The sequence below is a fragment of the Miniopterus natalensis genome, chromosome 2, assembly GCF_054644295.1.
Source record: "Miniopterus natalensis isolate mMinNat1 chromosome 2, mMinNat1.hap1, whole genome shotgun sequence".
Lineage (NCBI taxonomy): Eukaryota > Metazoa > Chordata > Mammalia > Chiroptera > Miniopteridae > Miniopterus > Miniopterus natalensis.
In genome coordinates, this window is record NC_142082.1 from 8,090,893 (window position 1) to 8,104,160 (window position 13,268).

The 13,268-nt window shown below is 43.7% G+C and overlaps 1 protein-coding gene across 1 annotated transcript; it reads right to left on the reverse strand.

Annotated features, from left to right (window-relative positions):
• Nucleotides 1-1,211: 1,211 nt before the first annotated feature.
• Nucleotides 1,212-12,104, reverse strand: CCDC110 (coiled-coil domain containing 110). Its single transcript, XM_087813411.1, has 6 exons — nucleotides 11,924-12,104; nucleotides 11,066-11,356; nucleotides 5,781-5,836; nucleotides 5,448-5,513; nucleotides 4,162-4,266; nucleotides 1,212-3,341 (listed from the first exon to the last, which is right to left on the reverse strand). The coding sequence occupies exons 1-6, from the start codon at nucleotides 12,102-12,104 to the stop codon at nucleotides 1,212-1,214; spliced, it is 2,829 nt and encodes a 942-aa protein (XP_087669537.1).
• Between the last annotated feature and the right edge of the window lie 1,164 nt (nucleotides 12,105-13,268).

The window sequence follows — 13,268 nt, forward strand, 5'->3', positions numbered from 1 at the left end:
CTTAGTACCAAAACCAGATAAAGATATTAAAATAATATAGAGACCAATATCTTTCTGAACATAGAAGAAATCCTTAACCAAATATTATCAAATTGAACCCAGGAGTGGATATTAAAAGGATAATACATGGCCTAGTGGAGTTTATTCCAGCAATGCAAGGTTGGTATAATGTTTCAAAATTAATCAATATAATTACCATATTAACAGGTTAAAGGAGTAATACACCTCAATAAATGCAGAAAAAGCATTTGATAAATAACAAGTTTATACAGCGAGCACTCTTGGAAGATACAGTGTCTTCCTCTGGAGCAAAGGGCAGGTTTGCTTCTAGCCTTGGAAGCTGGTGTCTCCTCTGGAGCAGGGGCAGATATGCTAACTGACCTATATAATAAAGGCAGTGTTTCCATCTAGAGCAAAGGGCAGGCATGCCTACTGCACTTATGAAAGATCTGAGTTCCCTAACCTCGGAGCGCTCTCCTGTAATATAACTCACTGTGGCCCTTTTCATGTTATTTATAGGAATTGGGGCTTGGAGAACCAATGCAAAAAAAGCTAATATTCTGGCCACTGCTGTTGCTGTAACATACTGTCCTTTATCTCTGACCCAGGTGTCTCATGTCTTCCACCAGAACTCAGGTAACTGTGAGGCTAACATAATAGCCTCCAAGCTGGGTGAAGTCTCATACTGTTCACAGTTCTTGACAATAAGATAAATATATATGCCTAAATCCAATTTCTAATTTAAAAAACTATTCTACTCTGATAAATTAGAGTAATTCTAATCATATGTAAAAGCAAACTTAAAATTATTTTGTAGGAAAAAAGTTCTTGGATGAAGGATTTTGAAACATTGATTTTAGAAATTTATTTACATCTCTTGGATGGAAGCAATTGATACCGTTTACTTGGAATTCCTGGGAAGAAAGAAGAATTTGTTTTAAGGTGGGAGTGCTGAGTATACTTCAGAAAAACAATAATTAAAAAAACCCCCACTCCCTCCCAAAGTTGCTTTATGCACATACAATGTGTAGTAGTAGTATAAATAAAACCATGAATTTTATAAAAAAGGGCAAATCTCAAAATAATTCCACTGTATAATAAATCGGATAAGAATCTTACAAAACTAAATTGTATTCCTCTTAAAAGTTTCCTCCTTATGAGTGTCCTCTGACTAGTGCCCAGTAGGCTAAAGGAATCTTAAATACTTTGTGCTAATCCACCACAATATACATACCTTTCAAATCAGGAGCTAAAGTCCTCCTGGGACTAGAGGTGTCTTCATAAGTATCATAGTTGTCAAAATGGAATTTCTCTCTCCTTGAAATGTAACCCATTTTTGATAGGTCACCATGCTGGCCACAGATTTTTTCGGATAGACTTAAGTATTCTTTTTGAAGATTCCGCATCTCAAATTCCAAGGTGTCTCTTTCATTCTCTATACTTCTTACATAGTTCTCTAAAAGTAGTTTGTCTTCTGCAAGCCTACTGATGCTGTTTTCAAATTTTATATTTTCTTGACTATGTTTTTTAAGTTGTTCTTTTAGAATCTGATTATCTGTTTTAATTTCCAATACCATTTTTGATAGTATTTCACACTCATTCCCCATTTCTGATAAACTATTCTTATAAATACTTGCTTCTGATTTTGCATTTTTTATTTCGTTCAGAAGATTCTCTTCTGCAGTAGATTGGTATGTGCGAATGTTCTCAATTTCTCTTTCCATCATTTGCCTGGCAGCAGTGGATTCTTGTAATGTTGTTTGAAGGTTAAGTTTTTCATTGTTAACTGTTTCTATTATTTGAAGAAGTGTCTCATGTTCACTTTTTGCCAACCTCTCTCTTTCTTTCAGCTGCATTATCTCTACCTGGTTTTCTTTTAGTTCGTTTTCAAGTGAGCTTTTTTCCCTTAGAAGCTGGTATGTTTTTCTCTCTAACACTTCTTTTTCGTCTTGTGCCAACCGAATATTTGTTTTCATCGATTCCATTTCTGAACTCAGTCGACTGTTTTCATCACTGGTGATGGCCATGTCACTCTGAGTTTTGTGTTCTTTGCTTTTTAGTTGATCCAGGGCTTCTATCGTTTGTTGCTTCTCCAAAGAAAGTTGACTGTTTTTCTCCTCGAGAGTTTTATTTTGTTCTTGGAGACCATTATACTTACTAATTATTTTTTTCAATTCTTTTAGGCATTCTTTGCCATCTTCTTCTGCTTTAATTAATTTGGACTGAATAGTGTTCTTTTCTTCAGCCAGATTCTTAAGTTGCTTTTCATATATTTCAATTTTCTGTATCAGAGATTGTGTGGTAAAGACAAGAGGTTTTATTTTGGTCTTAAGGGTGAGATTTTCATTCTCCAGTTCCGCTACTCTTTTCTGTATCTGCATAGATTCTTTTAGGTAATTCTGTAAGTACTGAATTTTTGCCACACACTGCTCAGTCATAGAGTTGACTTTGGATGTTTTCTCGTTTTCAAATAATATCGATCCTCGTTTTACTACAAATGGTTGCTTTTCTTGGTCTTTCGTTTCATATTTTGTTGAGTCAAAGAATGGTGATGGATGCTTCGGAAGTCTGGCATGGAATTTTAAATCTGCAGTATTCTTATCGGTGATAGGAATTTCTTTGTTGTTTTTCTCTTCCTTCTTTCCCCTGTGTGTTTCACTCCGAGACAATTTTTTACATTTCCTACAAAAATTCAAATGGAATTTTGACACTGATTCCCTGAATGGGAGTAATTTGTTTATTAATGCCTCTAATTCTAAAATTCTCTTTGATTTTATATCTTCATTGAAGTTACTTTCTAAATTTTCTTCCTTAATAAAGTTAATTTTTTCCTTGTGAAGCGGGGACAGGTCATAGCTAGTATTACTTTGAACATTTGTATCCATTTTTAAAGTTTGAAGTTCACTTGTAAGTGCCAGTTCCCTGTCGTGTGACTTTTGAAGCTCTTCCTTCATTTGTTTGATAGAATAGCAAATATCGTCTAAATTTTCACAAAATCCGGGCTTGGGAAAAGGCACAGTAATTTTGGATTTATTCAGAATTACTGTATGAGCTTGAGGCATGACATTTTGAGGTTCATTAGCTAGAAAACCATAAATGTTATAATTCTTCATGTCAGAATTTTCTGAAGGATGCATAATTATGTTTGAAGCCGAATTATCTGTTGAAGTTCTGAGAGTTAATATGTCATTGAAATGTATCTGGGGTGGAATATTTACACCTTGAGAGAGACTGTTGACACTATTGCTATTGAATTTTTCCTCCACTGAATCAAGAGTGCTGGAATCCTCAAAATGATGAATTTTCTCCACAGCAAGGATTTCTTCTTGATTCTCTATAGGCTAGTAACAATAAAAAGTGCAATGTAAATGTACTGTCATTTGCCACATGACCAACAAATTAACATAATATTTTGTTAGGAGGATTCATTTTTGCAAGCAAACAAACATTTTAATCATGTCTACAGCTAACAAGTAGGATTCACTTTCTCCAGAAAATTTAACAACAGTTGAGACCTGTAACTCTGGTCTTCACAATTTGCTTAGAAATTGTACTTATTTCCTTTTGGGGAGAGATACATGGGCCAACCCCTCAATTCTCGAAATAGACATTTAGCATCTCTCAAGAGACCACAGATAGATGGGAAAGGTAGAAGCAATAGGCCTAAGAGAAGTTTAAGGAAAATGAATATTCCCGCTTCTGGGCTATTGGTCAACCTTAGCTTGCAATCCTAGTTTCAGATGATTCTAGGGCTGTGACTGTGTGGAAATGTGAGTTCTAATGAGTATAGACACGGTGACACTGGTTTGGACCTGTCCTAGGGAATTTGCCCCAGGTCTAGGTCAATCCTAAGAGTAGAAAACTCAAAAGTGGGCAGATAGGCAATAAAAACTGCCTTGTGTTTTATTTACTCGGGACTCTCTAGGTATCTATACTAAGTTAAATACCCTTCACACACTCTGCTAAGGGAAATGGGATGTCGCAGGAGTACAGGGAAACGCACGTCTTTTAGGGTTTTCAGGACAGGAATTTCCTTATTTCCTTCTCTGGCAGTCCAATCGCCCTGTGAAGAGGGGGAAAATGTAAAGTTGAAGATGAACTGGTTGTAGTAACATTTTTGAAATACCTAAATATAGAATGATTTTGTACAGAATAACATACCTTTTCAATGTGTGTGTTGAATACTAGATTTTTTTCTGAGCCAAATTGTGGGTTTTCTACTTCAATAATACTTTTGTTCAGTATTTCACTGATTTCAGACTGTACCTTTATGAAGATAAATTGAGAAGGGTAGAATTTGATTTCAGGTTTATGAACTTATGAATGTACAGGAGTAACAGATATTACAATTAAAAGATACCTTTTAGTTTCCTGCATGTGAAAGTTCTTTCCTATCACATAAAATATAAATTAAACTTATCATATTGTTATCTCTATAATTTAAAATCTTTAAGAAAACGATGCCTTTATTATATGATTATGAAATTAGACTTAGCTTAGGAAAACAATGAAATCTTACGCGGTATATTCAAATAGTTTTAGATGTTTGATTGTCACATTGTTGACACATCAGACACCTTTGATCTCTGGCATCAGAATGGAACATATTCTGTCATCCTCAGGGGTTTATCTTCTCTTCCCATTTCGGTGCAGTTGCTTTTAGTATAAGGTTACGGGGTGAAGTTCATATTGAGTCTTTAGTGAATATGTGCTGTGTTCTGCATCCCCCATATTCATACCCTAACCTTAACAGTACCCTGTATTTCCTCTGGATAAAGTCCATGCACCTTTGCTGGTACTGATCCCCCCTCGCTCCAGGTGACTCAGCGTTAACCAGTCAGAGCACTGCCTCCCTTTGCACAGTGATTGGTTCCAGCATCGCATATGACAGGGTCTGGGCCAACCAGAGCAGGCCGAGAACCTCAGCATAAACTGGGAAGAAGAAAATCATGGTCTTCTCTCTGTCTGACTGTGACCTGGAGGGAGGGACAGAGGCTGGAACTCCTAGCAGCCCCTCTGTCACCACACAGCTCCTGAGGATCCATTACTGTGGAAAGCAGATGCAGAGTGTGACGGATCCTTGATCATGTGAGTCCTGATCAAGTGGATTCAGCCTTCCTCGAGTGACAATCCCCAGCATTTATTTTCAGTTACCGGAGCTAATGCACTTTCCCCCTTAGTCAATTTGGGTTAGATTTTAATGAGAATCCCTGTCTGTAGACTATATATAGTCAGTCTAAAAAATCAGCACTATTTCTTTTTGTCTCGTATCCAAATATATATAACAATATAGTTTTCTCCAAGTCTTGAGCCTAGAAATGTTGTGGCCTGTGTTATATTACATTCTATATCAACTAATCAAGTGGTCAGTGATAATCAGCTGAGAAATGTGGATGATGTCGTCTTCAGTTTGGATATTTCCTGTGTGTAGACTGGGTGAAACGTACCATGCTGACATTCTGCAAAGTTTGTATTCGGAGAGCCTGAAAAGATTCCAGTTGATGCTGAAGGGCCTGTAACAAAATTAACAAGGCATGGGGTTGAGGATTTTTGGGTAGGTGAACATATAGCTTGAATTGTTATGATTTTTAAAAATATCCCCAAAGTTGCCATTTACCAAAAAAGATCCGATGAGGATCAGGTGACACATTCTTTGTCATTCTTGCTAAATCTCCAGTGTGTTTTCATGAAGATTTTTGTGGAAAACCCAGATGCATTTATTCTGAAAACGATCAGCCTTTACACAAATTTTCGGAGAAAATAAAATGAAACATACTCACTTTTAATGCTGATTGTGGTTGAACCTGATTTTCTGATTCTGCTATGCGGCCGTATTCTAAAAAGAAACATCGAACCACTGTGTGCTTTAATTCTTAAGTTTTGCTTTTAAACAACTGTAATGGAAAGCAGTCTCCTAGCTGTTTTGGATGGCGGGACAAAGAGATGATGAGAATTTGAGGTTCACGTTAGGAAGAACCCAATGCTGGTCACGTAAGTTGAAGAAATAATTATTTTCACTTGACTTAAAATATCTAGTTGAGGTTGTAGTAGTGGTTTTACTTTTAGAACCGTTAACTTGTGACACCAAACTCGAAACTTTTGAAAACTCATATCTTTGCCTGTTTCTGGGATATAAACTACACTTTTTGGGTTTTGGTAAAAATACCAATAATCCTCATGTTATGAGAGACCCTAGGCAGACTACTGTATAGGTCTCAGTGTCTATGAAATGGCTTTGTAATGTTTTTTCTCCTTATGGAAATCAAGTTGGGTTCACGGAGCCTAATTTTTGTCATGCTCTTAAAGTAGTATGAAGATCCACATGCACCTTCTGAGAAAGTAGGTTACAGATCTGCTCTGGGGAGAGGCTATACATTTCCTGACATACAGCCCTTTTTATTTAAATGGTTGGCTACTTGCTTGCTTTGTAAATTTCTATTAAAGAATTAAAAAAAATCATGCAGTGTCCTGAATGAAATGAAAGTTAAGAGAGAATGAGCCCCTAGGCTGACAATTTCTGCCCTAAGAGAAGGTTTGGAAAGAGGTCAGCACATCGTCATCTTTGGAAAGACAGTCGGCCAGGTTGCCAGATCTTATAGAAGCTGGTGGCAAAGTATAACCTCCCTGCCCCCTCCCTGCCACCTGGCCCTCATCCCTGAGACTGCAACTCTGGGTCAGAGCCTGGAGCCATTTAGCCAACTGAAGAATCCCGCCTTCATGGGAGGGCAGGGAGGGACAGCAAGTCCTGTTGCTCAGCTTTGCATCTTACTGGTCTGGGGGAAATGTAGTCTGAAACTCTTCGAGAGATGAAAAGGAACTCAGAGGAGGTCTGGACCAGTGCAGCAAAGCTTCCCAAAGTTCTTCAGACTCTAAAGCAACCTCTACTGAGGAACTCAAGTAGATCAAAATGCAAATCAGAAAGAAAAGACCACCTAGAACCTCACCACCCAGAGCTAACCTTTGTTAATTCTGAGCACTCATCATCCCCTATGCATATATGCGGGAAAAACAATGATTTTAGAACAGTGGGATCATATCATACATGCTACTTTAAAACAGATGGTATTAAATTCATATTTAATAGAATAAAAACTGCAGGTTATTGCTAGCACTCAGGTCTTTCTCACTACATGAGAGTATTTCTTCTCAGAGCACTCTAATGAAAATAGATCATGAAAAGGATTATGAGAGTGGAATTTTAATGTTTTTTTAATAACAAGCATTTCTATTTTATTCAGTGTTGATTTATCCCTGCTAAGAAAGGGAGTAAATTATGCAGAAATTAGCATTATACTTCCTCCCACAGCTACTTCCCACTTTTCATGTTTGCTAGTTATATTAGTTTCACACTGTGAAGTTTTATGATGTCTAATTTTGTTATAACCATAATTCCCACAAAGCTATTTAACACAAAGATATATTATTATTGTAAATATTTTCAGCCCAACTTTATTCATAATGGATTAACTCTCCATTACGAGATGAATTCTCTCTCCTTCCTGCACCTGCAGCAACGGCCTCCCTTTTCTGCACAGATGTCCTTGGTCTCATTACGAGGACTTGCAAGTTCAAGGCTAAATACAGTATTTCTTTTACTAAAACCGAGTAAGGAAAATGGGGCCAAAAGAAACCAAAGACTTAGTCCTTTACAGTAAACAAAAGATTGTAAAGAAAGAGCGTGGTATTTATATACTGGCTTAAATTTTACATCACTTATAAAGAGGGTCCCTCCCTCCATCTCTTCTTTTTTAAGCTCAGTATGTTTGCAGTTACCACGCTGGTTTTCATGTGGCTCACGGGCAGCCTGAGCAGCTGCGCTCAGCATTTATATTCTCTGTCATCGTCCTTCCCCGAGCCCCTTGGGTCCAGCCCCGTGATACCGTTTGGGAGCCAGCGTGTTTTCCAGTGCACGCTTCTGTGGCCTCAACATTAGGCGAGGGGGCCGGGGGAGGGGAGACCATTTGGAGCTGTGTGAAGCCTTTGTTGGAGGACCTGCTCTCTGCTGTTGTGTTGTGGCTTGAGACTTTTGTTAGAAATCTAGTGGGAGGTGCATCCTGTTTCCATAGAAAAGACTCTCCTGATGGGGATGGCCCCCTCAGTGCAGCGTGGAGACCTGGACGTGGGATCGCCACGCAGGACTGTGCAGGTTGTCCCTGCACGAGGGCTCCTGCCAGAAGGGTGTGTGCAGGCTGAAATCCATCCCAAGCTCCGCTCCGCTCTGTTAACTGCACTCCCTGTGGGTTTGCATCCACTGAGAGGATGCAAACCCCACAAAGACAACTCCATGGGCAGGTGGCACCCTACCCAGAACCTTTCCTTCCTTCGAGCAAAGTCAGCTCCTGTTGATGAGCCTCTACCTTTACCATCTATTCTAGCAGCTGCTCCCCTCTACCCACCCAAACCCCAATCTATAGAAAGACAGTATTTTCTCATCTTTTTATATTCACATTGGCGGGGGTTGGGGGCATTCATGAGTTATTTTCAGGATTTTGACTTGCCTTATTGCTTCCAAAAGTCAGAGAGAGAGTTACGAGCCAGGCTACAGTTTGCTTTGCCGGAAGTTCCTGTTTTTATCTTTGGCCTGCACTTTCTAATTTTATGTCCTGAGGGGTGCTCCTTTCCTTCTTCAGTTGCTGCTGTGATGTTTTTACTGGTTTTCCATCCTTTTTTTAATATAAAAATTGCTATTCATTTTATTTGGTACTGAGGGAGGGAGGTCTGGGCCTTGCCTTGCTCTAAAGTCCCTACATGAAAGCCTAGAATAACTATAGGTTAATGATTTAGCCTTAAGTAATGTTGCACGTTTTAGTGGCTCGCTCCTTCAACACCGCAACATCACTCACTCAGAACTGAGCGCCCGCTGTGTGGTGCCCGACTGCGGGTGCCGCGCACGCAGCCCTAGATGAGACTGCGTGGCTCCCGTTTCCAAAGGAGTAGACAGAGAAAAACACAAAGAAGGAACCAAGCTACTTTCATACTTTCAAGGCGTTAAGTACAGAGGAAATGGGCTAACGTGACAGCGAGTGAGGACGGTGACAGCTCTGGGGAGGAAGGTTAGGGAAGGTCTGTCTGGTTGTGTGCCCCTAAGTGCTAAGAAGGGGCAACCATGCGGCCGTCTGTGGGGAGAGATTTGTAGCAGAGGCACAGTGAGGTCCTGCTGCAGAAGAAGTTTCTGTGTTTGACGAACCGGAGGAAAGACAACCCGGCTGCAACTTGAAGAGCAGGTGGGAGCACGGTGAGGTCAGAGGTCAGGGGGGAGAGGGCCTAGTTCATGGAGGGCCTTGCAGGCCAACCCGAGGGGTTTGGCTTTCATTTTCAGTGAAATGGGAAGCTTTGGGGGCTTTCAATCATGAGAATGACTTAATCGGACTACAAATGTGTACAGGGGCCCTGGCTGGTGTGGCTCAGAGGTCAGAACGTCGGCCCACGCACCGAAGGGTTTTGGGTTAGATTCCAGCCAAGGGCATGTGCCTCTGTTGCAGGTCTGACCCCCTGGTTCAGGTCGGGCATGTTGGGGAGGCAACCAATCGATGTGTCTCTTTCCCTCCCCCCTCCCTTCCTTTCACTCTCTCTAAAATATTGATGGAAAAAATAGCCTCTGGTGAAGATTAACACAAAAATAAAAAATGTGTACAGATCACTCTACTGCATGGTAACGGGTGATAAGGGGGCAGTTGCAGGACTATTACAACAATCCCAGTGAGAGACCAGGCAGCTGACAATGGAGGAGGAGGAAAAGAGGTGGATCCCCGATGTGTTTTGGCGATAAAACCAGCAGCTCTGTTAGAGGATTGGATGTGGTGCAGGCAGGAATGAAAGGCGGCCCTTCGGTGTTTGGTGAGAGCAGATGGATGAAAGATGACATCATTTACCGAAATGTGACAGAGCGGAGTAAGAATGTATTTTAGGGAAAACACTTTTAGATCTGTTGAAGCTAAGTTTTCTGTTAGACATAAAAGTGGGTGCTCCAGTCTCCGGTTCTGGGGGTGGCTGTGAACACTGTCCTGGGCAACATGGACATCCCTGCTGGCCTGGACAAGGGCGGTTTCTGTGCAGCGACTGGGACAGAGCCAACGTGGAGTGGCTTGAGAAGAGAATGGACTGTGAAGATTTGCTCAGCACTGAGTGTAGGCAACTCTTTCTAGTTTTACTGTGGAAGGGAATAGGCGCTTATTAGAATAAATAGGTACATGTTGGAAGAAATGCAGAGGTCAAGAAGGCTTTCTTGATCATGGGAGAAGCCAGTGGGCCTGATTTCTGTGGAATCCTGCGGCAGAAAGAGGGAAAGGATTCTGGGGAAGGAGGGAGGCTACTTGCAGAAACTAAGCGCTTGAGAATTCCAGGAGAGCTGGAGGTGATGACCTGTGGCCGAGACGGGGAAGGCACAGGATATGGGTACCCAGCTAGGTGGTTAACAGGTTCCAAGGCTGAGGGTGCAGGAGTTTGGGTCTGGTTGCTTCTGTTATTTTTCATGTAGTATGAGATCATGTTACCCGTGGAGAGGTGGTGGTGAGAGGTGTTGACACAAGAAGAGTGAAATAGTTACCTCGGAGTGGGTTTGAAAAAGCATTTTCTAGGAAATAAATTTTCCAAATAGCGTTGAGCTCCATGGTATGACTCAGAGTGAGTGTTTTCCCAGTGATACTCAGATGATTCAGTGAAGATACAGAGCAGGCAGAGAGGTGCATTTTTCTATTTTTAAAAGCTATTAAAGTAATTTTTTTTCTTTTTATGAGTTTCTTATGACTACTGCTTATTCCCAAAGGAAAGAAAAATGTAAAATTCAGCAGTACTTTAAAAAGCCACATAGAATGATGGGATTCTAGAACGGGAAGGGAAACTATTGAAGAATCACAGGGGAGAGAATATAGTCATCATGGCCATTTATTAAGCCCCTGCTAAACATACAGTATTGGGAGGTATGCAGACAAAGTAAAAGATTGAGTCCCAGCCCCGAAGAAGCCTATACTCTTGGGAAGGCAAGAAATAGTATTCATATTACATTAAACTTAAGCTCTCTAGCTGTTTCATATGTAAGTGTCAAAGTGAAAAGCAAGATAATTACCAGTGGCATGACTTCCGAGGTGGTTAAGTGAAGGTTTGGGGGATTTATTCTGAAGCTTGCAGAAGATGGCGTCACGTTCAGTGGCCGCAGAAAGTATCAGGTGCAGAAAAGCTGTGCGGGCCTCGGGTGTCTGGTTCATCACCTCTGGGCACAGCAGGTCTGTGCCTGCATTACCCATGTACCACATGTAGGTCAGGGGCACCGGCCGAGCTTGGCCCATCAGTCTAGACAGCGCCTGCCGCCCACAGTGCTCTGCTGCTTCCCTGGCGGGTGGCGCAGCCTCGGGCTCCTCTGCAGGAAGACTGCACCCTTCTGAGTCCCCTGGCTGGCACTGACACACACCCTAGGCATGTGTGGCGGGGCTTGAAAACGGAGCTCTTTGGTTATTTCAGACACCCTCCCCACAGTCTATCCTGTAGTCCACAATTATTTAACGTAAAAAGTACTGATTTTGGAAAAAGTATATATCATTTTAGTGTCTCTAAAAAAACCCAACATTTCCTACTTGGTATCAAGGGGAGTACAGTGTGGTGTTTAAGGCCTGGGCTCTGGACCTACCCCGATGGATACTGGGCTCTATCACTTGCTACCTGTGTGGCCTTGGGGAGTTAACGTCTCTGTGCCTCAGTTTCCTCACTTGTAACATGGGGATAATGGTAGCACCTACTTCACAGGGCTGGCCTGAGGCTGAATGAGTTGATACGTTTAGATGCCGTGAACAACATCTGGCACAAAGCGCGCCGCTGTAGCTGCCCCAGGTGAGCGCCGCGGCGTGGCTCCGGGGCGCTCGGGCTGGGCGGGGACTCGGGCAGCCCGCGCCTGCGGTGAAAGGCGGGCACGGTGTCCCGCGCGTCCTACCTGTTTCGCGGCCCCCGCTGCCCGGGACGCGCTCAGAGGACTGCAGGATCTCGGACGCTGAGTGGAGCACGCGGTCCACCTCATCCCTTTCCTGACCACGCTTTTCTGCAACAGGACCAAACACGGTTTTTGGACTCGGTGGGAGGAGGGGAGGCGGGGCGCGGGGATTCGGGGTGCCCATGCCCACCGCAGCCACGCGAGGGCGCCCCGGGGCCGCGCAGCGGGGCTGAACCTGGATGGGCTGCGGCCGGGCGGGCACAGGGATGGAGGAGACGCGGGGGAGGAGCCCGGGTGAGCGGAGGGCGCGGCGAGTCCGGGGCTCGCACTCCGGACGGACAGTCTAGGGGACGAAGGGGCCGGGGCGCAGCGGGTGGCGCCTCCCCCGCCCCCCACCGCCCCATCGCAGGCCCTCACCCGGGCTCATGCCTGCGGCTCCAGCGCTCCTTTCTCCCCAACCGCCCGCTCCCCTGCATTCCGCTCGGTGGCTTCCCGCCGCGGCCGGTTGCCTGGTAACGGGCGGTGGACGCGGGGAGCGCACGTGGGCGGGAGCAGGGGTGGGGGCGGGAGCAGGGAGGTGCGCGCTGGGTGCGGGGTCCCGGCCCCCGCCAGAGCCGCTCCGGGGCAGCGCGGAGGTGACCGGGCCCCGCCCTTCGCTGCGCCCTCCCAAACCCAGGGACAGCGACGGCGTTTCTCCCGGTGTCTTCCCCGCAGACCCCGAGCTTGATGGAGCAAAGCTGCGCCCGGGAAGGGCAGGGCTCGGAGACGGGCAAACGGCTGGAACCTTCGCTGTTTGTGCGCTTTACGCTGTTTCGTTCCTTTTACAACCATCCGTCAGAGCAGTTTCGGCCTGTGGGGCTTTGAATGGACCGAGACCCATACTGTAAGGGACTTTTGTTTGCTGTGGTTAAAAGAAGGCCCCTGTTTCCAATAACGAACTTAAAATAACAATGTATTAAAATACACACGTTAAAGCTGTCGCAGGGGCACGGTTTTCCTTGGTTGGGGCCGAGCAGGCCAATTCCCTGCGCTCCTGGGGAGACCGCTGCAGACGGTGGGCACTGTGTCTGGGGCCGCAGCTGTTTAGCTAAGAGCCGGCTGGCCCGCAGCCCATCTTTGTGCCGCTCAGAAAGTGGCGCTCTTTAGGTAAACATTTTACATGAGCAGATATTAATTCTGCAGTAACAACCGTTACAGATTTTGAAGGGGAAATGTGGACAAAAATCCACTGCACATGTCTCATTACTCCTGGATGCACTGATGTGTGTCTTACAAGGACACGCTTCAGCATGGGTACAACAGAGCCATGAAAATTAGGACGTTAGCATTGACCATTACTGTCATCTAT

What these genes read in the sequence shown, in the direction of transcription:
- CCDC110 (XM_087813411.1), bottom strand. Translation starts at nt 12,104, where the DNA reads ATGGGCACCCCGAATCCCCGCGCCCCGCCTCCCCTCCTCCCACCGAGT. An exon ending in AACCACAATCAGCATTAAAA is followed by an intron (nt 5,514 to 5,780) that starts GTGAGTATGTTT and finishes ATTTTGTTACAG; the next exon opens with GCCCTTCAGCATCAACTGGA. An exon ending in TCAACACACACATTGAAAAG is followed by an intron (nt 3,342 to 4,161) that starts GTATGTTATTCT and finishes TATTGTTACTAG; the next exon opens with CCTATAGAGAATCAAGAAGA.